The sequence below is a fragment of the Rhinolophus ferrumequinum genome, chromosome X (assembly GCF_004115265.2).
Source record: "Rhinolophus ferrumequinum isolate MPI-CBG mRhiFer1 chromosome X, mRhiFer1_v1.p, whole genome shotgun sequence".
Lineage (NCBI taxonomy): Eukaryota > Metazoa > Chordata > Mammalia > Chiroptera > Rhinolophidae > Rhinolophus > Rhinolophus ferrumequinum.
In genome coordinates, this window is record NC_046284.1 from 62,491,774 (window position 1) to 62,518,447 (window position 26,674).

Sequence of the window (26,674 nt, forward strand, 5' to 3'; positions counted from 1 at the left end):
AGTTAAATTAGATCAAGCTGTACATTGTTTCTCTGCCACTTACTGTGTAACTTTTCTGAGATAAAGAACTATCAGGTGTAAGATGCCAGCATGCTGCCTAACATAAAATAGGTGCTCAATAAAGGCGGGCTCTCTCTCTGGGCCTTGATTCCATCATCTGTCAAACAATACAGGTAGGCGATGATACCACATGATCTCTAAGGATCCACTCTATCTCTAAAATAGAAGCAAATTACAATGAAACCGTATATCTCACAAAGGTTATAAGAAATATTATAGTTCTGGGAATTAGATTGGTCAGTATAAGAGAACCAGAGGAGTATAAACATTTTCAATAACTCAAGTAAAATGTTTATCCAAATCTAAAACAAAGGTGTTACCATTAGAAGAACATAATCTTCATCAACTTAGTTTTTTCTTTTTAAATTGGGATTTAAATTTAAGTTCTATTAACTCCATTTTAGTGTATGTATATATGTATATGTATACATATGTATACATTATATACATATACATATATATGTATATACATACATATAATACATGTGTGTTAGTACTATATAGATCTAGATCTGTATGGAAATTGAACCTATACTGAGATCTTTCTGGACTGTTAGGTTCCTTTGGGCAATGGGAAATCTCAGAGGGAAAACATATGACTGATGCTTGTCCCAAAGAAGAGAGAAAGGGTAAAAGCTTGGGGGATGAATACCATTAGAAATTATCTTTTGTACAGGGCCAGTAGTAGGCATTATCAGAGAGAGGCAAATTAAGAAAGATATATAAGATGATGAAATTGAGGCAATGTTAGAGAACGTATCTGTGATTTTAACCCTTTGGCTACTCCACCTCTTTCTCTATTCCTGTTAGGCTTTTTGTTTTTTCGGTACTAGCACCCTCTCACTATGTCTCAGTCTATTTTTCATAAGACTCAACCACCTTGTTGCTTTAGCTATGCAAAGTATACTTCTCTCAATGTAAAACATGTAATTTCAGAATAGCAGGTTATGTGGGTAAGTAAATATTACTCTGCACACAGTGCGTATTTACATTCTAATGAGTGCAGTGATCACTGCTCAGGGAATAAGAGAGTTCAGGTGATTTCCTTGAAGCACATCAGAGAGTGATATTACTAAGAAAGAATTGTAAAAATGTATTATAAGGACAGGATGGTCAGAGACCCATTTTCTAGGGTAAAAGGGCCACCTTGTCCAGAAAGTGTCTAGTAACTGATGCTTTTTCTTATTGGATTGACAGAGATTAGATAAGAGACAAGACACTTGTCCCTATGTGAACATGAGGCCACAAAAGCTGCCCAGAGCATATGGAGGCCTGACCTACAGCATATTTCCTTTATGTGTTAAGAGGACATGGCTCTCTCAGCAGGTCCAATAACTCCTATGACCATGTACAGTAGTCAACGTGGGGTTCTAACACATTCCACATGCCACACCAACTTAAAGAAGAAATGTTGACATGTCTATTTTCAGTTTTCTCTTAGATTTTCATATGAAAAACGATATGAATTTTTTCTCCACAAAACAAAAATACACCATGAAATTTGAAATTTCACACACAAGCACAAAGACACTTGTGGTAGGAATAGAGTTAAGGCAGATTTGGCATATAGCTATGGGAAGTTAGATTCATTTTAGATAGGATTGTTTCTAAGAAAAGAATTAGAGTTAAAAAATACTTTTTTGCTCTTCAGATTAAAAAATAAAAAGAAGGGTTGCACCTTATGAACGATAACCCTCCTACTGCCCTGATAGAAGCACTTCAAAAATATTTTTTAAAAACCATACAAATATGAGGGGAGAGTTTGTTCACTATAAACGTGGCAATGTACTGTTCTTACAAGGGTTGCCTGTTACTGAGTCCTTAGCCTTGTCTTTATATCCAATTTTCCTCTTTATCACCCCTTTACAATGGCTTTATATTCCCAATCTGGGATGGTTGGCAAATTATCAATAATTATAACTGAGCAAAATTTCCCTACTCAAGATGATGTTCATTCCTTTCACTAAAAATGCTGAAATGAGTAATGAATTTCTGTAAACTATCATTAGGTTATGCGGAAATGTTTTATAGTAATGTTGATGTTCCAGCCTCCTAATATAAGACTGTTTAGCAAAGATATGAAAGGGAAACTAACCAAAATAAAACCCCAATCTCCAAGGATATTTCCTGCATACAACTTAAAAAGACTTTTTCTGTCATAATAAAGACAGAAGAAAAAAGGGTAATTTAAGAACTATGTTGTTTATTTTTATCTCATCTATTTCTAGGAGGCAGGTGGTATATTTGCTTTGAGTATGTGTGCCAAGAAGTACATTCCTTAAAGATATATACATTTGTCTCACACACACACACACACACACACACACACACACACACACACACACACACACAGAGTTTTGAATAGGGATATGTGGTTTTGAAATATTCAGGGTAAATCAACCATGTTATAATTTGGACATTGTCTATATTTGATATCCCATGGTTTTCTCCATCTGTTCCTGTTTTCACAAAATTGATAACTTTGATTTTTCAGCATAAGGGGATAAAATGATTTCTAGTATTCAGGATGACCATATCATCTCAGTACTTCAGTGACAATATTTATGTATACACAAGCACATTTTAACCAGCGTGGTCCATATCTGTTTGTTACGATTCACTATGAAAAATCTTCCTATGTTGAAGACAAGAACACCTTTTCCTTGCCATATTTTTTCTTTGAAGAAATGTTACACTGCGATGTTTCTTTTGCTAAAATGCCTAAAAGCAGTATGTGGTCCTCTGGTTTCTCTCTTTTTTAAGATTTGCATTAAAAAATATAGCTAACATGCACTATTATATGAGTTTTAGGGGTACACCATAGTTATTCAACATTTATATACCTAAAGAAGGGATCACTACAATGAGTCCAGCAGCCATCGGGCATCGTACTTTGCTATCACAATATTATTGACTATATTTCCCATGCTGTGCATTACATCCCCATGACTTATTTGTTTTATACCTGGAAATTTAGACCTCTTATTCCTCTTCCCTTTCCCTCCCCTTTTTAAATTTATCAATTAGAGTTGATATTCAATCTTATTTTATATTAACTTTAGGTGTACAGCATATCAGTTACACATTTATATAACTTAAGAAGTGATCCCCCCGACTAGTCTAGTACCCACCTGGCACTATACATAGTTATTACCATATCATTGACTATATTCCCTATGCTTGACTTTACATCCCCATGACTATTTTGTAACTGCCAACTTATACTTTTTAATCCCTTCAACTTTTTCACCCCGCCCTTAACCCCCTCCCATCTATCAGCACAACAAATCAGGTACTCATGTGACACCATACATAGTTATTTCAATATTATTGACTGTATTCCTTATGCTATACCCTACATCCCCATGACTACTTCGTAACAACCAATTTGTACTTTTAATCCCTTCCCCTTTTTTCACCCACAGACCCAACCCACCCTCCCATCTGGAATTCATCAAATTGTTTTCTGCATCTATGAGTTTGCTTCTGTTTCGCTTGTTAATTTTGTTCTTAGATGTCACATATAAGTGAAATCACATTGCATCTGTCTTTCTCTGTCTGACTTATTCCACTCAGCACAGTACCCTCCAGGTCCTTCCATGCCACCCCAGATGGCAAGAACCCATTCCCTCTCATGGCAGAGCAATATTCCATTGTACATATGTACCACCTCATCTTTATCCATTTTTCCATCAACAGACACCCAGGCTGCTTCCACATGTTAGCCGTCATAAACAATGCTGCAATGAACTTATGAATGCTCATGTCCTCTTGATGTAGCAAAAGTCTCAGAGCACACCGAGGCCAGACACCACCCACTTGAGGCCCGTGGACTCTGATAGTTTTCCACCAAATAGTGCAATGTGGGAGGGACTGCCTGCTCAAGGAGTAAGTGCCTCTGGTGGTGCCCAAGTTGGGTGAGGCGGTGTACCAGTGAGTCAGCAGGGCAGAGCATGGAGCTCACCAGGCCAATCAGATTCAGATTTGGCCAGAGTTTGGTAGGCTCAATACAGGAAAGATGGAGCCTGCCCTGCTGGCTGCACAGGAGGACAACTCACCAGGAAAATGCCAACACTCCTCAGTCTGCACCCCTCTCCCCATATGTCTCCAATGCCTCCTGAGTCACTGTCCTTCCACCAGAGCCCAAGGTAAGTGCCTGTGAGCGAATGAGACTGTGAGTGGGCCCTTTAAGATGACATTTGGGTTTTCCACAGGTTTCTGTCTCACCTGGCCAGTTGGAATCCCCACTCTTTTCCACAGCCAGATGTTGTGGGGGCTCTTCTTCTCAGCACCAGTACTCTGGGCTGGAGAACCTGGTGTGGGGAGCTGGGGTTCCTCATTCCTCCGGGGGGAACCTCTGCAGCCAAGATATCCCTCCGGTTCTCAACTGCCACAGGGAGATTTGGAGTACATTCAGCATCTCTGCCCCTCCAACCAGTCTTGATATGGCTTTTTTATATCTGTAGTCATAGGACTTCTGTTCGGCTAGACTTCAGAGAGTTTTCCAGATTGATTGCTCTGCAATTTAGTTATAATTTTGATGTGTTCTTATGTACTTGCCATCTTAGATTTCTCTTCTGGTCTTATTGTAGAGGTACTGTATCAAGATCATCAGATGAGTTAAGTTTTTCCTTTGAATCTTTTTTATTTCAAGTGAAACTCATGGACAGGAAATGTAACAAGAATCAAAATATCTAAGGTAAATATTTAAAAATCTTTTTAAGATTAATGAAGAAAAATGATGCAACATAAATTTTCTGGAAATAGTTTCCAGAAACTAATGTTTAAAAGGTTATGTGACCTAGTCATTTACTTGAGTTTTTTAATTTTACAAGAATTATGTAAGGTTAATGTTAAGAAATAGGAAATATATTGATGAAAAAGGTTACCATCCAGGCTTCTTTTATTTTTAATAGAATCACAGGTAGCATTCTTTTATTAAAAAGAATAATAATTCTGTTTTCTTGCATTATTTCCACACGAGCACTTCTATCTCATTGACCATGATTTAGTTATTTTTGTTGTCCTCACATCAGTGGCTTAACCAAAGGAAGTGCTCCGTATAATTCTGGTAAATTGTTCAAGTTTATGGAAGTATCAAATTTCACGGCATGGTCAAGGTACAAGGAGTAGTAGGTGTGACAAAATGTGTGGTGCATGGAGTAGTAGGAGATAAGGATGAACAAGTAGGCCTGGTTAAAATTGTAAAATCCCTTGAAAAATGTAGTAATAAATGTTTTATTCTGTATGCGACAGGGAAAGACATGGAAGCTTTTCTGTCACAGGCTTCACTTGATCAGATCTGTGATTTAGAAAGTGTTTTGGGTACAGGGTACAAAATGGTTTGTACAAATGAAAGTAGGAAGAAGAATAACCTGTCAGTAGTGGAACAGGTAACTTATGATGAAGAGCTGAATGAGTAAGCAGCAAAGGGACACGTCAGAGGTATTTTAGAGGCAAGATCAAGAGGATTTGGTCGCTACTTGGATGTGACTGAGGAACATGTTGATGACTTAAAGATGCTTCCTGAAATGGGTTAGGTACAATGGTTGCCCGGTTCAGATTTCAAGAAACTTGGAGAGTTCCTAATACATACTTGTGACGTGAATTACTAGCAATATTCACACACACACACACACACACACACACACAAACACACACCCCTAATCATTATGATAAAAACTGAGGTTTTTTTTTTTGTCACTTTTATTCGCTCTTAATTTTTCTTTTAAATTTTTTTTAACATTGTATACTCAGGGATTTTCTGCACTGGAGAAAATGAAACAATTTTTTGAATATACGTTCAGTTAAACTCCTTCGGTGGTGGGCTTTTTACACTAATAGCAACCAGGGGAGGGCTTTGATTGTCACACATCTTCCCTCCCATACTTCATCCGTCACCATAATCACAATCATTCTACACATTGCTTTGCTCATAGTAGGAATTTGAGACATATTTAACTAATCTCATTTGCATGGTAATCTGCATTATCTAGCAGTATCAATGCAAGGTAATCTGCATTATCTAGCATGTTCTATGAAATACAGTGGTAAATGATAGCATATTATCAATATTCAAATATTTTGAGTACAATAAAATGCGCAATACTAAAACTTTAGTAAATATGAGTCACTTCTATTTACTTCATTGCTTTGGGTTAATTGTTACCTCCCAATGTTGGTCAACAGGAATGCCAATATATAGAGTTCTGGTTAATGCAACACAGATGATGAGTTATCCCTGGAAATTGTAGGATGTTAATGTGCTAAAAGTTATTTTAGGATCTTTGATAATGTTAAAGAAATTGGTAGCACCTGCTGGCAAAAGTGCTTCAAAAAATATCAGAGGATATGTTATTGCAATAAAGAAAAAATTTTATTTATAAGTATTTTGCTTAATACAGATTACACACACTTAAAGCACTGACATTACATCAAATACAACCAATGTTAGTATCTATACATATTCCAGTTGAAAGATGCTCTATAATGTTCATTCTAATATATGAGTATTCACACAAAAACCTGTTTATTCTTTTTTTTAAAAAATTACAGCCACAAGTAACAAAGCAAAAACAAATTTTCAAAATGACTGTTGTAAAATCTCTTGCATTGTAAATCTTCACAACTTTAGAGTTTTTCTTCAATTGTCATTCTTAGTATTAGCTCCACTCAGAAAGAGAAGTGATAATAAATTGTACACATTGCCTAATCTGAATACTGAACCTATCCTCATAAACATTTCCATGATTACGTCAATCCATAGTTCACATTGAGCTGTTTATAAAAATGCATGTGTGTATATACATATATAAGTGTGTATGCATGTGTATGCTCACGGTAAATCTATATCTTAGCCTTTTAATGGAGACATAAACACACAAATTTGGAGACATGAAAATGACAATCTGATATTGTACAGACACTAACAAAGCACTACTTATCTCTTTTTTGGTTTCATAGTTACTACAATTAAATAGGTATTAATGCAAAAATTAGATGATTATTTTAATGGATTATTTTGTATATGTTTAAGTAATACCAACTGAGCAGAAGTTGACTATTACTGAAAAAAAATTTATCTTAGCTTTTTTTTCTGTGGCAAAGAAGTAGAATATACACTGGTACTTACATAGGAAAAATCAATTTAAAATTTTAATGTATAATTTAATGTTACTGGATCTGTGATCATTCAGAAAACAGAGAACTTTTATGAAGAGAAGTACTGCAGTTACATGAAAGGCAAAACAAAATATTAAAAGTAAGAAAACACATAAGCACTTATTCAAAATGCACTGAATATGACCGGAGCATTATGAAATGAATGTTGATGTGTAGGATGAGATAAGAAATGCAGAATGATTATAATTTGGAAGTGAGGCATAACAGTTTAAAAGGGAAGAGAATAACATTGTAAATGTAGATGTGTAATCTTTAAAGAAGTTGTCTTTAGATTCAAGTTTATATCAATTTTTTGCTAGAAATTTGACAAACATAAATATACCCACATATATGCAAACATATGTGTGCTTATACCTACACTAACCCATTTTAATCCCACTATATTAGAATTACTTAAACATCAAATTAAAATTTCTTTAGACATACAATTAAGTATATTAATTTCTAGAGTTTGGTATGTTTTTCTTTCAATTCTCACACCTAAAAAGACTTAATTGTACAGTCCTCATCATTTCAATAATTTGTGTTCATTTTTAAATAAATGTGTATATAGTCTTTAAATAAATAAAATTATATATGTAAAGTTGAATTGTAGCACCGTGTGAAATGTCATTGTTAAATGTTACCAGTTACTCTTGATTCTATATGATAACTTCTTATAGCATGTCAAACTCTTTTTATCTATGTAAAATGAAACAATTATATTATTATTCTGTGGTATTAAATAAAGTTTGTGTCTTGATAAGGTCAAGCCATTTTGTCAGGTAGAGAAAAGCCCCATGTTTAATGAAAAATTGTTATTTTGCCACCAGATGTTTTAGCATCATGTAGACAAAGCCCTAATACCTAGCTGGAAGAGAACTCAGCACCTTTTCTTGAGTAACTAACTGTATTGTGTAAAAAAAATGTAATTATTCAACCCAAACAGAGTAAAGAACGTATAGAGTTTTCTGCAAAAAAGGCACCCATAACATAGTTCTCAATGACATGATCAAATGACTATAATTAATAATGAAACATAAGCTCTAATTTGTCATTAGATACTCAATTAGATAACATTTTAAGTAATACTTCTTTTACTCTATTTGGTGGTAGGTAGAAGTAAACAAATATGCAACTGGTGAAAACTATTCTTTTCAGAAATCCATAAAATGAATTTTAAAATGTATTTAGTTGTTTTATCACATATTTGTTCTAACCTCAACTTCAAATCAATATTAGATCACCTTTTTAAAGATAAAACAAAAACATTTAATTGATCCAACACATTCAACGAATTATAATAAACAAAACTGATCATACACATTGTCACTTTACACAAAAGTATTTTCAGTAATCCAAACATGCAACTCAAATAGTTGCTCAGTGTTACAACTTTGAAATAATTAAAATTAAAGAAAAGAAAACTTATTTAATCAGCTCTTTGGTATGTAAACACAGACCTGGTCTCATATTCAGGGTGAGAAAAACACACAAAAATGCAGCTGTATGGATTCTGGAAAACTAATTTATGAGCTCCTAAATTAGAGCTTATGTTTCATTATTAATTATAGTCATTTGATCACGTCTCCTGGTTGAGATATGCAGTAGGCCTCTGTATTACATTTTCAGCTCATCGAACTATACTATTGCATGAATTTGTCCAATCATACATTTATAAAAATAAACCAGCTGCACAATAGATATGTCAGTTACCACCATGTGTAAAAATTTTTGCATGTGTAGTTTGTAATATAAAAGAACAGAATAATTCTGTAATTTTAAAGTGCACCACTTCCAAAGGTTATAGAGCCTTGAAACAAAATTACTAAGTGAGTTATATGGAAGAAGGTACTGATATCACTTGAAATAAAGTTGAGAAATTTTAAAAGTGTTCACTTAAACTCTAACTACAATTTCCTAAATGTTTTCACAACAAATGTCTATAGCATATGCAATAAAAATGAAGTCCTTTCACCACTCTATAATTTAAAAAGTCTACTTCAGATTCTAAAAGCTCCATGAAACCATGGATGTCATGTATAAACACCCATAATACATGAAAAAACAAATTGCACAATATATCTTTTTAAAAATAGCAATTATATACAACACAGCACCTTTGAATATGCTAGAAACCTAAATCTAAATATTTAAAATAGACAAAAACCAAGCTTCACAAAATCTAAGAAAACATATCTATTACACAAGAGCACCTATAAGAAGTATTTACAGAGTGTGATTTAAGTTCATGTAAGATTTAAGATCTGCTTATCTTGTAGCATTTCTGTTGAATACCTCGCTTGACACACAATTTAAAAATCTAATTAAACCATGGTGAGTCCAGGCAATAAAATAGTAAAGTGAGGCAGTATTATTTTGTGTTGAAATGAAAAGATGAGTAAAAATATTGTGCAAAATTGGGGTTGATTGAATCTAAATTCAACTTTTAAAAATTATTCTAGAGTATATGCATTCCCATTGATAATGTAGACAGGGTAGTCAACAATAAAAAGAAACACAGAAGATGAATACATAAAACATTAAATAATACAATTAAAATTGTTCATACATTTTAAAATTCAAATCATTGAAAATAAAAATAATTTAAGAAATGTAATGGCGTGAAAATCCTACTTATAAAAAGAAACTTTAAATATTAAAGTAAACTGGTGGAACGTATTTCATCATTTTTTAAAATTTAGGCACTATGGATTTTAATCAAAAGAAAATAATACCTTTTTGAGTGCTTGAAAATATAAAGTACAGTGTAGTTCATCACTTAGATAGTCTACTTATTTTTCACTAGACTAAGTTCACTAAAAGTTCCTTTTAAAAACTCTGTGACGACTACTACTGTTAAGATTTGCTTTCCTTCTGTCTTTCTCTATTCACTGACAAGAATAAGAACTAGAGAGACCATCGAGGACAATTCATTGGGAATATTCCAGGAGTCCATTAATGGCAACACAAAGATAAGATATCTGAGACCTAGGAAGCCAAACATGTAATAATAATTGAAGTAAAAATGCCACCAAATCAATTCATAAGAGGGAATCAAGTATGAAAATATAGTTTTGTTCTCAAAGGCTTTTGTGGAAAACTAGTTTCAATGCCATCCATATTGTTTTCAAATGGTAATATTATTTCCTCAAGCATGAGCAAGGGTTGTTAATAAGCAAAAGCAGAATCAATTTTCATATATAACCCATTTTAAATATGGTTAAATCTCAATTGTCCTTGGTTTATATGGGTAAACATTTTAGCCTCAAAGAGCAGGAAATAAAGCAATTTAAAAGTTCCTTTCTCATAGAAGTTATAGTCTGAGAAATGGAGTCACAGCTTTAACAACAAAGTTTCTATTTTCATCTTCTGCAAAGATGACACCCAAGAAACTACTGAGGAATGTATTTTTAGAAATTCTGGATAACTATTTCAAGACATTTTCATCTTGATATATACAGAAGAGTGATTAAGAATTTTTCTTATTACAGTCATATTTGAAGTGTCACTGAAGTGGAATAAAAATGAGGTATTCTCCCTTAGCTCACAGTGTGCAGAAAACTAGAAACCCGGGTGGTCACGACACAAGGAATTAAAATTCATTTATATAATAATACATCTTCAAATGGTGATGAAACCACAGTAGTTTATTATGGGACTTTGAAGTACTGCTTCATTTTCTTGGGCATCATTTTATTCACAATTTAATCAAGACAATGGATTCTGGAAACTCCTACTTTTACTTAGTATATCTTGGTACCTGCAGGCCACTGACTCTAGGGGTATAATAAGTTGGCTCCGTTTTGATATTCCATGGAATGATTAGAATTAAGCTTGAAACACTTTGTTTATCAGAAAAAAGTGGGAGAGCAATTATAAAGTTATACTATTATAAAGTTATTCTATGTGTGTAACTTTCACAAAAGTAAGTTTTAATTTAAAGTATTTTTCTACAACAGTTGTTTATAAGTACTATGTAAGACAATATTGTAACTTATATGACATTTCTCATTACCAATAAAAGTTACACTCATAGTCATTATAATTTACTGAGTAATGTTTAAAAAGCCAGATAGCAAGTATGTTCAAGGAACCTGATATTATTGGACGTACAAAGAATTCTGAATTGAGTAAACGGGAGTACTAAATTTTAACAGAAACCTGTTAAAATATTACCTGTATATCAAAAATGCAAGAACTAAACTAACTTGAAATGCTAAATAGAGCATAAACTTCTTCTAAATACTTTTACATCACAGAACACATCAAATAATACACTAATTTTATATACATGCATAATTGACCAAATCCTATTCACACTTTACAAGGTAAAATGATATACAATAAAGCATTTGAATGAAAATCTAAGAAACATATATTATGTCTTGATTATAAGGGTCGTTTATACTCCCTTTATGTCCCAAGAAATCATGTTTTCTTGTTTTGTTTTTAATTCTGTTAGTAGTGTTAGTAAGTCATAAGCAGGTTAACGAATACAGGGGAAGATTGGACACATCATTCTTTCCTCAATAGAATATAATTCACGTCCTACTTGAAGCATTCAGTCATTTGTGTAGGAAATGAATTAATCGACATATTATGAAAAATAAGTTAATTTTAAAAGGCAAATTACTCAAAGCAATGAAATATATTCAGTAATTTAATGCCAGAGAAATAAAATAGATCTATTTAGATGAGACTCTAGTACCTTATATTTTCCTAGGAAGTTTCAAAATTGATAAAATCTTTTAAAATATACTGTCTTGAATCCTTGTTTCTACTCTCATATGACTGGGGTTATGTTTCATTACATGAGAAATATCAATATTTTTTTCAAAATATGAGGGAGTATAAAGAACTTTACATTTTTCTTTTGATAAATAAAAAAATAACTTCAATATTTATAGAAAAAGGAAACATGATTACAACAAAAATATTTTTTAATGATTAAAGGATTGGAACATGATTGCAATAAATATAAAAATCCAGTAAGATTATTTTATATCATCCAACTTTTAAACAGAATGATGGGTAATTATAATTTTCTCAGCAACACTATATTAGTGAATATTTAAAAAACAAAAAAAACAAATTGAAGTGTTTTTTTGTTGTTTGTTTTGGTCTTAAAAAAATTTCTTGCCCTGAATACCTTTCAGAGGGTAGCTTGGATAGTTCAGCTTCACTTCCAAACTCCCCGATATGATGTTTAATCCCTTCCGCAATCAGACAGGGCAAGTAATTCCATGTTTCATGATTGAAATATTAACCATCAGTTTGTAAACCAAGATAACATTATATTACATCACAATTGTTCACATTCAGAGGAAGCAAAGGGAGAAACAGCATGATAAAACTCATTTATGACACTACACTGTTTCTTCCACAAATTTTAAATTTTGATTGGGAGATTACAGCTAAAGTAAGCATAAGATTCAGTGGTGTTTAAAAGGTAGTTTTTGTTTTGCTTGCCTTTATAATGGAAAATCCAAATTAGAAAATGAATGATCTTAGCCAAATTTTGAAATCACAAATCACTGGAATTTTTTGGAAGGGGAATGAAATTATGCTGTTCCTAGAAAGCTTTATATCTCACTGCAGATTTCAATAGTTGATGTCCTGGAATCAGTCTAGGACAAGAAAAATAACACATTATCAAAATCAGATGGCTGTGTTCTTGGAGTCTTAGTTGCCAAGCATGCTACCTGGACAAAATTCAAATTACTAAAACATAGATACACAAAATCAAAGTGAATGAATTTAACAGTAGTGAATGCCAATCCTATTCAATCTCATGCAGACTCCTGTTACCATTTTGAATCAATGTATAACACCTGCAGGCATGGTTACTTGCATGAATTATAACCATCCAAACCTTCCACCATTCTTTTTACCTCGTTTCTGAAACTGCAACTCTAGTCCAACTCCAACCACATACATTTGTTAGGCTTATTGTTTTCTTTTTCTTTCTTTCAAATACATATCTAAGACAGTGACTGGTACATAGAAGGCCCTTAAAAAATGGTGCTTCCCTTTTTATCTTCCTCTATTTTTCAAGTGTATAGGACTCACATTATTTTAATGAGAGAGCTGTGGTAAGCAAGTCATGGTTTGGTATATCTCTTTTATAAAACAATTATCAAAATTGATTCTAAAATGGTGATACTGTTTTCCTGGAGTCACACCAACCAAATGCTGTCTGCTTGCTCTGAAACATGTTAATTGAAGGTAAACTGTAGAGTCATCCTATAATTTCATGTTTTTCATTTCTACTACAATATATACAAAAATGCCTTCCAGAATATTTTTAAAAATTTCTACCGAAGAGGAGCATCATATTCCCCAGGGATAAATGCCTTTTTTTTTTCCCCAAAAGAGAGAGTTCTATCTAATAAATGTTCCATATTTTTTCTGAATACCAGAGTCATAAAAAACATAGAAAATATTTGATTCCCTTTTAAAAACATGAAATATCTGATAAATCCCCTCATATCTTACAGCCTAATAGAACCATTTCATTTCTTTATTTGCATTTTTGGATGAGTCAAAAAACCAAATGTAAAAATAACTTTATACTCCCCCTTTTAAAATATATTTTTTACTTTGTTTAAAATCAATTGGAATATTTCTGCCTTCTGCTAACAGTAATATTTTATTCCACTGTCAGAATTTCCTTAAGGAACAATGAACTTTTCTTTCGTTTTATTTATCACTCATCTTGTTCACATTCTGCAACATCAGTGAATCAGAAATTAAAAGAGTGCATAGAAAGGGTGAAAAACATTGCAAATGTAGCACAAAATATAAGGAGCCAATTTTTTTTAGTATTGTATTAATCTGCCTAAGTTCACCAATTCACATCCAGAAAATATTTAGTAATTAATCTGAACCAACTGTGAACCAAAGACATGAAATATATAATTTACCTGACTTTATAAGATGTGAAAAAAGTCATCTGAGAACTCACTGATTCTAAGATAGTCTTTTTAGCTAATAAAAACTTAATGATAGCCAAAAACTTATTCTCATTACAATTTAATTTTCATACTTTGCCTATCTCATGAAGTTATTTGTCCTGTGTTTAGGAAAGTATCCCTTAGCTAAAAAAAACCAAAAATGCCATCATGGAAACACTTATTAAATTTATTGGCTTATTAAAGATTACAAGATACCAAAAAAAATAAAAAGAGAAGGATATTTGGAAAATATTTCAATTTTTTCCTCCATCCATGCCTTGCTTACTATATATATGAGGTCTGATAATGAAGTTCGCGAACTTTGTTGCAACGATGTTGCTAACTTTTTGATATCAGAAGGATTATTCTGGACAAACAATTAACCAAGTTTATTATTTGGAAGTGCTGAAAAGGCTGCGTGAAAAAGTTAGACTACCTGAACTTTTCACCAACAATTCATGGCTCTTGCATCACGATAATGCACCAGCTCACACAGCACCGTCTGTGAGGGAGTTTTTAGCCAGTAATCAAACAACTGTATTGGAACACCCTTCTACTCACCTGATCTAGCCCCCAATGACTTCTTTACCCAAAGGTAAAAGAAATATTGAAAGGAAGACATTTTGATGACATTCAGGACATCAAGGGTAATATGACGACAACTCTGATGGCCATTCAAGAAAAAGAGTTCCAAACTAGCTTTGAAAGGTAGACTAGGCGCTGGCATCCGTGCATAGCTTCCCAACGGGAGCACTTCAAAGGTGACCATAGTGATATTCAGCAATGAGGTATATAGCACTTTTTCTAGGATGAGTTTGCGAACTTAATTGCCAGACCTGTATGCTCAAGTAAAATAAGTCTGTCTCATTGAATATCTCCATGCCTTCAAAAACAGGTGAAATCAGAACTTGCTCTTTTAACAAACTTCATGAGCCAATCTATTAAAAATGATGATATGCAAGTGCAATTCACAAACCTCAACCTTTGTATACGTTTTTAAGCAAGTCACAGTTTTAGTCCAAGGGAAAGTGCTATTAGGATACACAACACACATATAGTGTTATTCATAAAGGATGCTTTTCTGTTGAGAAACATTTCCAATAAACAGAATAATAGCAACAAAAATCAGAAAATGAGAGGGCCCTTTTCAATGTTTACATAGAAACACAAACACATCCTGAGGAAATGTTAGGCATCTATTATGTTTGTTATCCATCTAAAATCCACTGAAGTAGGAAAACATGGGGCTCACTGGAATTGTACAAATGACCGCTGTCCTCTAACTCATTCAAAGCATAACAGAAACTCTCTACAAAGAGAGTAGGGTTCTATTTTATCATTTGCAATAGCATAGCTATGAACGTATAGTAACAAAAACACACCTGCAACTGAATTAGTATCTTACCTTCACTGTGTGCTTAAGAGAGAAGAGTTAATGTTATTGTATAATTTAACTATGCATATCCTTCAATGACCTGGATTTGTAAAACCATTTCTTAAAATATGGTAAATTATTTTCATTGTTATTTTGAATCCTGATAGGCTTCTTTAATATCTCCAACTTTGGTGAGAGGAAACCTATACTGACTTTCACATTACTACAGTTTTATTAACCCTGAATAGGTTTCAAAATATTTCATTCACTGAAACTGAGAAGAGGACCTTTTAAAGACTTACACAGACAACATAATAAAGGCAAAATGTGGCATGACTTTGAGAGAAAAAAAAGAGTAGATACATTCCATCATTTGACTTTATTGAGGAAATGACTTGATTTAAATCATTTAATTTACTTAGGAATTTTGAGACAAATTTTTATTCATTTCTCCATGGAATGCAGATAAAAAGCACAGTATAAACTTTTGTTTTCATAAATTTGTTGGGTTTTAAATTATTGTACACAGATTTCTTGGGTTTTCATATACACATATTTTCCTTCAGGCCCATTAGAGGAAGCAGACATATTTCATTTTCCAAAAGCCATTATCTTTTAAGAATGTATCCTGAAAAACTCTCAATACCTTGCAGAAATATGCAAATACTTAAATGAATATCTAAAATAAAGATCTCATATATATTTCATTCTCTGGCTTGAAAATGATAGTGAGTAGCAAGACTTCATTTTTCTAATCCTATTCGTGTTACATTGTGTGAATACAGATTTTATGAACCAGAATAATGGTGAGTTCCTAACCTGAAAATGACACTGTTTTCATTGTGGGGTTTGGGGGCATGGTGGATAGAGAGACTATCTTGATGTTATTTGAGTATCTTGGGCAGACATATTTTCCCAAGTGAAGCTGGAATTCTCAACACCTCCTTATCATATTTTAAAATGCTTTACTGTGATGTATCTATCTAGCCCTGACTGTTCTGATCCTCTTGCACACCATGGTACTGAGGACAGTGCCATGACCCTTTATTTTGGAGTTTGGCCAGTATATTCTCTAGCAAGAAGTGTCATGCTGCCATCTACAGACAACATTGGCCCTATTATATTCATCATTCTGACCAAATTTCCCTGCAATCAGGAGTTATTTGTTCTCATTTTCTACCAAACTTAAAATGAGTAACATGTATGTATTTGTATACTTCTGCAAAATCCGATCATTTTGATCCCTTGTTGAATTAATAGACTCTGCAAAGTTTTACTTCAACTGAAAATAATTTAAAAAACTCAAAGTTTAAAAGGTTAGTTAGAAACTGGGATTACCTACCGGTCTGGTGTGGACAGACACAGGGATCTTGAAAGTTGTCACTGGATAGCTGCACTCAGAAACGCTGTAGGGATCAGAACTGCTAGAGGAGCACTTGGAGATGGAATCGCAGGCCACGAAGGTGTTATCAAGAGGCAGTTCCTGGATGATGTGGTGCTTTGAATTCAGGGGCGTTTCCGGCTGGATCTGGAAGGCAGGCTGCGGAGAGGCAGATTTGTAGTGCCGGGCCAAATCAGGGCTGTCAGGCTTGAAAGTGGTAGGTGTAGTGCCCCAGTTGTACTTGCTCATAGTTTGCTCTTCCAGCTCAATGGGAAGGTCTAGTGTGACGCTGTTTCCATCATTGTCAGCATCATCTGCTTTAGTTTCCTCCCTCATAGTGACAAGGTTAAGCAGCAAGTTCTTGGGAGCATGTTTCTTCTTCTTCTTCTTCTTTTTCTTCATCATTATCATCTGCCTGTTTTCTGGGTTCGGTGTAACCCATTCAGAATTCTGCTTGTTTTTCTGAGCAGCCTTATGGTGTGGTGATTGGTGGCATCTTACTACAGCAGTGATGAAAATAACAAGGATGACAGTTATAGTGCCAGCAACAATGGCAACCATGATCTTGACGTAGTCAGTGGTTGGTGAGGATACATCAGCTATCTCAATATTTTGGGTGACTGGTGTTTCAATGTTTTTGCGCACCAGTTCATGAATCAGTGTAGCATTAGTCACTGACTCATTCACAAATAGATTAACAATTACAACACTGAAGAGAGAATCGGGCTGTCCTAAGTCCTTAGCTTTGACTACCAGTCTGTGTAAACCAAGGTCTGCAACAACACATTTCTCCTTCATGGTAATGTTGCCTGTTGTTTGGTCAATCATAAACAGACCTCTTGTGTTTCCTCCTACAATGCTGTAACGAAGCTCTGCATTCATGCCAGTGTCATTGTCAGTAGCAACTACCAATGAAGACCACTGTGCCTGGATTAGTGGACGGTAGAACCAATTCATAGGAGTAGTTGGAAGAAGGGACAAGAAACACTGGTTTGTTGTCATTGACATCAACCACATTTATGGTCACTTTGGTGGTTGAAGAACGTGATACCCTACCACCATCTTCAGCCTTTACATAGAAAGTATAAGATTCTTGTTTCTCTCTATCAAATGAAATATTTGGTCGGATGACACCAGTCTGTGGATCAATGGTGAAGTCATCATTCACATCTAAAATGGAGAGAGTAACTGCAGAATTTTTCTCCATAATCAGGATCAGTTACAGTGATTAGTCCTACTGTTCCATGCCTTGAAAGGTTTTCTTGGGACATAGAAGTTGTACTCATTGTGAGTGAAAATCGGACTATTGTCATTCTGATCAAGAACCGTCACTAAAACTGTGACATTGGTTATTAAAGGTGGCATTCCGTTATCTTTTGCCAGAACTGTGAAGTTGTATTTTTCCTGTTTTTCTCTATCCAGTTTTTTCACTGCAGTCAAAATGCCTGTACGACGATCCAGGTTGAATTCAGATGGAGCATCAACGTCCAGCAGGTAACTGATCTCAGCATTACGCCCAGTGTCCTGCATCCATTGCACTTATTTTTGTCAATTGGGCATCAGGATAGTTATTCTCAAGAACGGAAACACTTATGAAAGGCTGGGTAAAAACTGGAGCATTGTCATTTTCATCTTTTACTTTGACAAGGAGCATGGATGATTGATTCAAAGGAGGTTTGCCAGCATCTGTGGCCAATAATTTAATGGCATATTCTCTTGTGGACTCAAAGTCAAGATATGTCGAAGTCTCTAGGAGGAACTGATTACTAAATACTGGCGTTAATCTGAAAGGAATGTCATGATCTGTGAAGCATGTCACCTTACCATTATGGTCAGCATCCTTATCTGTCACCGTTATGAGAGCAATTTTGGTGTTGAGAGGAGCATTTTCTGAAAGACCACAGTGCCATTGATTGGATTGATGATGTATCTTATATCAATTGATGGGACGTTGTCATTGATATCTGTACATTTACTATCACTATTGCTCTTTGCTGGCATCAACCCACCATCACTTGCCAAAACCAGTAACTTGTGATTTGGTGATTCTTCCCTATCCAGTGGTTCTTTGATTGTGATAAGTCCGGTGGTGGTGTTGAGGTGAAATAGCCTTTTGGCAATGTTGGAAACTAGATTGCTGAAATAGAAGTGAATCTTGGCATTTTCACCTATGTCGGCATCTGTGGCGTGGAGCTGTGTCACTGAAGTACCTACAGGAGCATTTTCTGGTATACTGACTTCAATCTCATTCTCCTTGAACACTGGGTGGTTATCATTTATATCAGCAACACTTACTTGCAAAATAGCAGTACTGGATCTTTGAGGAAAGCCACCATCTTCAACCTTTAGTTTCATTACATATGTATCCTTCTCTTCCCTATCTAACTCCTTTTGAACAATCAGTTGTGGCATCTTGTCCCCTTCTGGTGTTTCAATGATATCAAGCCCAAAAATGTTTTGACCCTGGAAAATACAGAATGAAACATTTAACTTACGTTATTATATAATGAGACACATTTTCAGTTTCTTGACGCCATATGACATAAGATTAGCTCAGAAATAGATGTCAGAAGACTTGAGTTCTACGTTCCAAATCTGTCTATAACCAATATTATGACTACAAGCAAGGTGCTTAGCATCTCTAGGCATTTTAAAATTAAGAGTTGTGCTAGAAAATGTGCGGAGGGCTTGTAAGGCTCTAGTATTTTATGATAATGAATGTAACTCATTTATGTAAACTATTAAAGTTTTCCAAAGGACCAAGTATGTAAATTTTTAAAAAGATTGTCACTAAGTTTCATATGGTGAATGAAGATACAAGTAAATTAACCATGGTTACTCCAAATGAATTAAAATATTTTACTGCAGATTTCAATTGTCCAAAATGCCTTTTCACTACCAAAAGTAACAATCAAGTATAAAATATTCATTCATCAAAGACAGTAGCACATATATCACATCTAATAAATCCAGCAAAAACCTTTGCCGAAGGGAAAAAATGAAACTCTGATAAGATTATAACCTTGTGTAAAATATACAGAATTTCCTCTTTTTTCTATAGGAACTGGCGTTGAAAAGAAAATTTTCTTGGAGATTAACAACACGTTATTTAATTAACTTATTTTTTCAGATGAGTAAGCACAATGGACTGAAAGTAACATACCAAAATGTCAAATTGGAAATAGCACCTATATGCTCTTCATGCCCATAAAACCAGATTATGTGAATGTTTAAAGAACAGTCTCTGGTGCTTGAACCACCTAAGTGGTTCAATTAATATAAAATTGTAAAATACTTAATCATTGTGCATGGCCTCATTTAGGTGCTGCTGCTTATCAGTGCGCAAAGGGACTCTTACTCTTAAGTCTTTTAATAGTCAAATAACTTAGTGGTGAAAAGGGTCAATTTATCAAAATGAAATAAAAAATTTTTAAATCTCCCTCTCTGAACTTCAAGAAGATAAGCCCTGTCCAGATAAATAGTTATCTCGCTAGCTGACTAAAGAGGAGTGTTGACAGGTTCTCAAGGGCAGGCCTGTTCAGCATTACTGTATCACTTTGGCAGACATGAATGAGATAAAACGGTACTGGAGGTTTGTGAAGAAAAGATCAGAAGAAGACCTTAAGATTCTTTAGGTGATGATTTATGAACCCCTGCAGACACACAAACACGCATTGCTGCACACATACACACTATAATTTTTACTTCTTCAATACATTTTTTTAACATAAAACTTGCTGGCATGTGGCTAAGATCAGTAATTGATTTCATATTTATGTGCTCTGTCATAGAAGAACGGGATAAAATCTTAGTTTTTTTTAATTAAAATTTATTGGGGTGATAATGGTTAGTAAAATTACATAGGTTTCAAGTGCACAATTCTGTACATCATCTATATGTCACATTGTGTGCTCACCACCCCAAAGTCAGTTCTCCTACCATCACCATACTCATATATTTGATCCCATTTAAAAGCGTTTTTTCATAATTTTTGTCATACCAATTTCTAAACAAGCTCCTGAAAGTTAGAAAAGAATAAATGATAATCAGGTTTTTAGAGACCACATAGAATATTTAAGATAATATGGTCATAATATCTTTTTAATTTACAAAAGTGTCATAATTGCCTTATATAATTTTGTACAATTCTCAAGTACAATCATATTTTTTTCCTCATGAATTGGTTGGAAGATATTTCCTGCAATTGTTGTATATGTGCTGGCCGAAGCGAGCACATATTTCTGTGCAAATTTTTGGATTTTCTTTTTTTGGTGCCAAGAATCACTTATACTTTTATGCAAATCCAGAACCATAATATATTGGTGGAAGAATTAGATGTTTATTATAAAATTTAAATGATATTTCAGACATAATGAATTAAATCATCAGTTTGCTCCAATGTTATTTAAAAAAAAGTCATATGAGATAGTCAATGTATATTGGTTATCTTGTTTTTGTTTCATACAACTAAAATAAGCATTATGTTAATAGTTCTCATTTCATATAAACTGGTAAACAATCTGCCTTTTCTTTTAATAAAGTAGACAGCAAGGGAAACATTTGTCATGTCATATTCACTTACAGAGTGAAAATTAGCAAACTGAAATCTATTCTTCAACTGTGTATTTTAAGAACAATATAATTTTAAAACAATAATTTTAAATAGAGATAAATACAGTATTTACTATTATAATTGATCTAAAAAATTAGTGACTATGATTGTTTTATTTTTGTAATGATATTTCAAAAGGCTTTTAGGAAGGTTCAAATCTAAATGTCTCATTAATGGATAGAAAAAATAGTTTTGAATCACGCTTCAGAAAAATTCATGGCACTTAATACAACTTTGTTAATTTTTGGCGTGCCAATATTGAGTGGCTAATATGGTTACAAGATTCGTTGAGAGACTGCAGATATGGTAGTAAATAAATACATTTATTAATGTGATGGAAATTAAATTCTAGCTAAGATGAGAGAAATTCAGTGACAATCTAAGTATTTAATGGTGGTATTGATATTAACTGATTTATGTTAAGGGAATAATTTCATTTTTAGTAAGAGCTACTAAGGGAGATGTAGTAATTTCAGAGGTTACATAAGAGGAAACTAGTATATATAATATAATATAAAATGAACAAGTAATAGAGGAGGTAAGAAACATGGCATATAGGGGTACCTCTTGATCTCTCCCCTTGAAATTACAACAAGTTGAAGACCTATAATTCAACAAAGGATTCCCTGGGCAACACACAAACACATTGGCAGATCTGTACATCGAAACAATCTGAAGTTGGCAAATTGGGGCAAATGGAAGAGGAGGGAAGGGAGAAGATCAGAGACAGGTTCCACAGACGCAGCCCAGAACTCACTGTGGTCCCCAGATAGAGGAGGATTCAGTCTGCAGGTGCATTCTCTGTGGTTCTGAGCATTCCTGCCAGAGTGATCAGCATACAATATGGCTGAACCCAGCAATTAGTGGCAAAGAACAACTGGCAAAGACCAAATACAGAATGCAACAGCTGTGGTCTAGCAGCCTTCAATGCCCGGTAGAAAACAAAGCCACGGAGCCAGGCCACCTCCTCCTACCTTACCAGAGCAACCAGCTGCCCCAGCAGAAACTGTAGAAATGAGTGTTGGGTTAAGAGCAGAATATTTACAGCCCTCAGAACTGGAAAGAGCGTTCCTGAGTGGCAGACGCACGTTGCAGCTATTCCAGTGACAAGGGAGGAGACAAAGAGGTGAGGCAGCCATTACTTGGAGGAGAACAAAGACACAAACACACCAGCCGCCTCATTCAGCTCACCCCCCCCCCCCCATCTCTCCTGGCTGATCACAGCAGGGGTACGAAGGGTTGCTGAGACACACAACTCTATATTTGGCTGCAGGGGAAGTGCTAGATTTTGAGGGGCTCAGCACTCCTCACCCACCACATTCTCCTATGGGCGTGCCCTGAGACGAGGGAACACGATCACAGAGCAGATGCCCACTTCCCTAGGGAACCTTCCACCCTGAGAAGCTTGAAAAGGACAAGAGAAAATAAAACAGTGTAGAACCACCTACTGGAAGAAAAAAGAAAGACCTCTTGTGTCAACCTGCCGCAGAATTCATTCCATCAGAGGCCTAGGAAGAGAAATAAGGCATCAATTATCATGAACAACCAAGGTAAGATGGCAGCTCACAAAGAAAATTAAAAATCTCCAGAAAATAAACCTAAATGCATGAACATATGTGACATAAATGACAGAGAATCCAAGATTGCATTAATGGAAAAACTCAACGAGATGCAAGAAACGTCATATGGGCAGTTTAAAGAAATCAGAAATAAAATCAATGAACAAAATTAATATTTTACCAAAGAAAGTGAAATTTTCAAAAAAGAATCAAATAGAAATTATAGAGCTGAAGAACTCAATAAAAGGGATGAAGAATGACATTAGCAGCTTAGGAAACAGAGCCTACCAGATAGAGGAAAGAATTAGTGATACTGAAGATAGAAATTTGGAAATGGTACAGATGGAAGAAGAGACACTTGAGACTTAAAAGAAATGAAAGAAAATGTACAAGAACTATCTGGTTTTATCAGAAAGAGCAATATAGAAATAATAGGTATTCCAGAAGAAGAAGAGATGGAGAAGGGAACAGGGAGCCTATTCAAACAAATAGTCAACAAGAAATTCCCTAACCTGTAAAAAGTACGGGATCCTTGAATCCAAGAAGCAAACAGAACACCTGATTATTTCAACCCTAAAAGGCCTTCTCCAAGGCACATTATATTGAAGCTGTCAAAAATCAATGACAAGTAAAGAATTCTCAAGGTAGCCAGGTAAAAGAAATAAGTAAATCACAAAGGAAACCCCATCATATTATCATCAGATTTTTCAACAGAAACACTACAAGCTAGAAGTGAGTGCACTCAAATACTGAAATTATTGAAAGAGAATCATTACCAGCCAAGAATAATATATCCAGCAAGGTTATCCATTTGATATGGAGTAATAGAGACCTTCCCAGATATACACAACTGAGGAAATTTTCCACCACAAGGCCTGAATTACAGGAAATACTGAAGGGGGTTATCTTACCTGAAACAAAAAGACAAAACGATACAAAACTATGACTAATAGACAGAAGCAGGAAATGGCAACCTATACTCAGAATAGGGCACTATAATTTAAATATAACATAAAATTTAAGGGAACTAAAAACATAAAAAAGAGAAAGAGAAGAAAAAGACCATTTGCTATGGTAACCCGGAAATGAACTCACAACATAAATAGAGATAATGTGTGAAAAGGAAAACATAAAAGGAGAGTGGATAAAGGTCTGAATTTGCTAAGGGGAATGGAGATAAGATGTGTGCTAAAGAAAAAGTACTACTGTATATATGAAACTTTCTTTTACATAAACTTCTAGGAAACAACACAAAAAACAATCCAGAAATGAGACACATAACATAAAAAAGGAAACAAGAAAAACAATCATAGAATACCACCAAACTAAAATAACAGACAGAAACACAGGGGCAAAGAAACAATGGAGACAATGAGCTACCAGAAAACAAAAGATAAAATGGCTACAGGAAATCCTCACATAGCAATAATGAACTAAAATGTAAATGAACTGAACTCAACCATAAAAAGGCAGAGTAGCAGATTAAATCAAAAACCAAAACCAAAGTGTATGCTGCTTTCAAGAGACACATCTCAGCTTCAAGGACAAATATAGACTCAAAGTGAAAGGGTGGAAAATAATAATCCAAGCAAATAGCATCCAGAGAAAAGTGGGTGTATCCCTACTTATATCTGACAAAATAGACTTCAGAATAAGAAAGGTAGCAAGAGATAAAGATGGACATTTCATAGTGATAAAGTGGACAAGAAACAAGGAGACATAACACCTCTCAGTATATATGCTGCCAATCAGAGAGACCAAAATATATAAAGGAACTACTAACAAACCTAAAAGGACAAACTGACAAAAATACAATTATAGTAGGGGACCTAAGTATCTCCATTAACAGCTATGGATAGATCAATCATCCAAATAGAAAATCAATGAGGAAATATCCGCCTTAAATGACACGTTAGATGAAAGAGAAATAATCAACAGTTACAGAGTGTTTCATTCCAGAACACCAGATTATACATTCTTCTCTAGTGCACATGGAAATAGTCAAGGATAAGCCATATATTGAGACACAAAGCTAGCCTCAGGAAATGTAAGAAGATTGAATACATAGCAAGCATATTCTACAAACACAGTGCTTTGAAATTGGAGATCCACTGCAAAAAGAAAGGAAAAAACACAATTATGTGGAGATTAAACAGCAGGCTGCTAAAGAACATCTGGGTCAAAGAAGAAATTAAAGCAGAGATCAAAAGATACATAGAAATAGATGAGAATAAAAATACAACCTATCAAAATTATTGGGATGCGGAGAAAGCAGTATTAAGAAGGAAATTTATATTATAGGCCTATCTCAAGAAACAAGAAAAATCCCAAATAAACACCCTAACATTACATCTTAAAGAACTAGAAAAAGAAGAACAAATGAAACCCAAAGTCAGCAGAAGGAAGGAAATAATAAAAATTAGAGCAGAATTAAATGAAGTAGAGAACAAAAAGACAGGAGAAAAAAATAATGCAACAAAGAGCTGGTTCATTGAAAGATTAATAAAATTGAAAAACCCTTGACTAGACTCACTAAGGAAAAAAAAAGAGAAAGACACAAATAAGCAAAATTAGAAATGTAAGAGAAGTTATGACGGACACCATGGAAACTCAAAGGAACATACAAGAATACTATGAAAGACTATATGGTACCAAATTTAATAACCTAGAAGAAATGCACAAGTTCTTAGAAATACATAACCTTCCTAGATTGAATCACAAACAAATGGAAAATCTAAATAGACCAATCAACAGTAAGGAAGTAGAAAAAATCATTTAAAACCTCCCCAAAAGCAAAAGTCCAGGACCAGATGGCTTCACTAGTGAATTCTGACAAACATTCAATGATGATTTCATGCCTGTCCTTCTGAAACTCTTCTAAAAAATTACAGAACCGGCAGTATTTCCTAACTTATTTCATGAGGCCAACATTATCCTCACACCTGGTAATGATAACACAAGGAAAGAAAAATAGTGACCAATATCTCTAATGAATACGAATATAATAATCCTAATAAAAATACTAGTAAATTGAATACAACAACACATTAAAAAGATTATACATCACAATCAAGTCGGGATCGTTCCTAGGGCACAGGGATATTTCAACATGTGCAAACTGATGAGATATACCATATAAAGTAAAGGATAAAAATCATAGGATTAGCTCAATAGTTGCAGAAAAAGCATTTGACAAGATACAACATCGATTTATATTAAAACATTTAATAAAATGGGAATACAAAGAAAGTACCTTTACATAATAAATTCTGTATATGACAAACCCTCAGCTAATATCATACTTAATGGTGAAAAGAGAAAAGCTTTTCCTCTAATATCAGGAAGAGGACAAGGATGTCCCCTTTTACCACTGTTATTCAACATAGTATTGGAAGCCCTAGCCAGAGCAATCAGGCAAGAGAAAGAAATAAAAGGCATCCAAATTGGGAATGAAGAAGTCAAATTGTCCCGCTTATTAGATGAAATGATTCTTTATAGAGAAAACCCTAACGACTCCACCAAAAAACTATTAGAAACAATAAGCAAATACAGTATAGTTGTAGGACACAA

At 34.2% G+C, this 26,674-nt stretch overlaps 1 protein-coding gene across 1 annotated transcript in view; it reads right to left on the reverse strand.

Moving 5' to 3' along the window:
* The window catches only part of LOC117026836 (protocadherin-11 X-linked-like), a 788,660-nt gene that overhangs the window by 674,345 nt on the left and 87,641 nt on the right, over positions 1–26,674 (reverse strand). Inside the window, 6 exon segments of the mRNA XM_033113963.1 lie at positions 16,895–17,845; positions 17,847–18,131; positions 18,133–18,195; positions 18,197–18,457; positions 18,459–18,832; positions 18,835–19,396. Of these exon segments, the coding sequence (XP_032969854.1) occupies positions 16,895–17,845; positions 17,847–18,131; positions 18,133–18,195; positions 18,197–18,457; positions 18,459–18,832; positions 18,835–19,396 (2,496 nt within the window).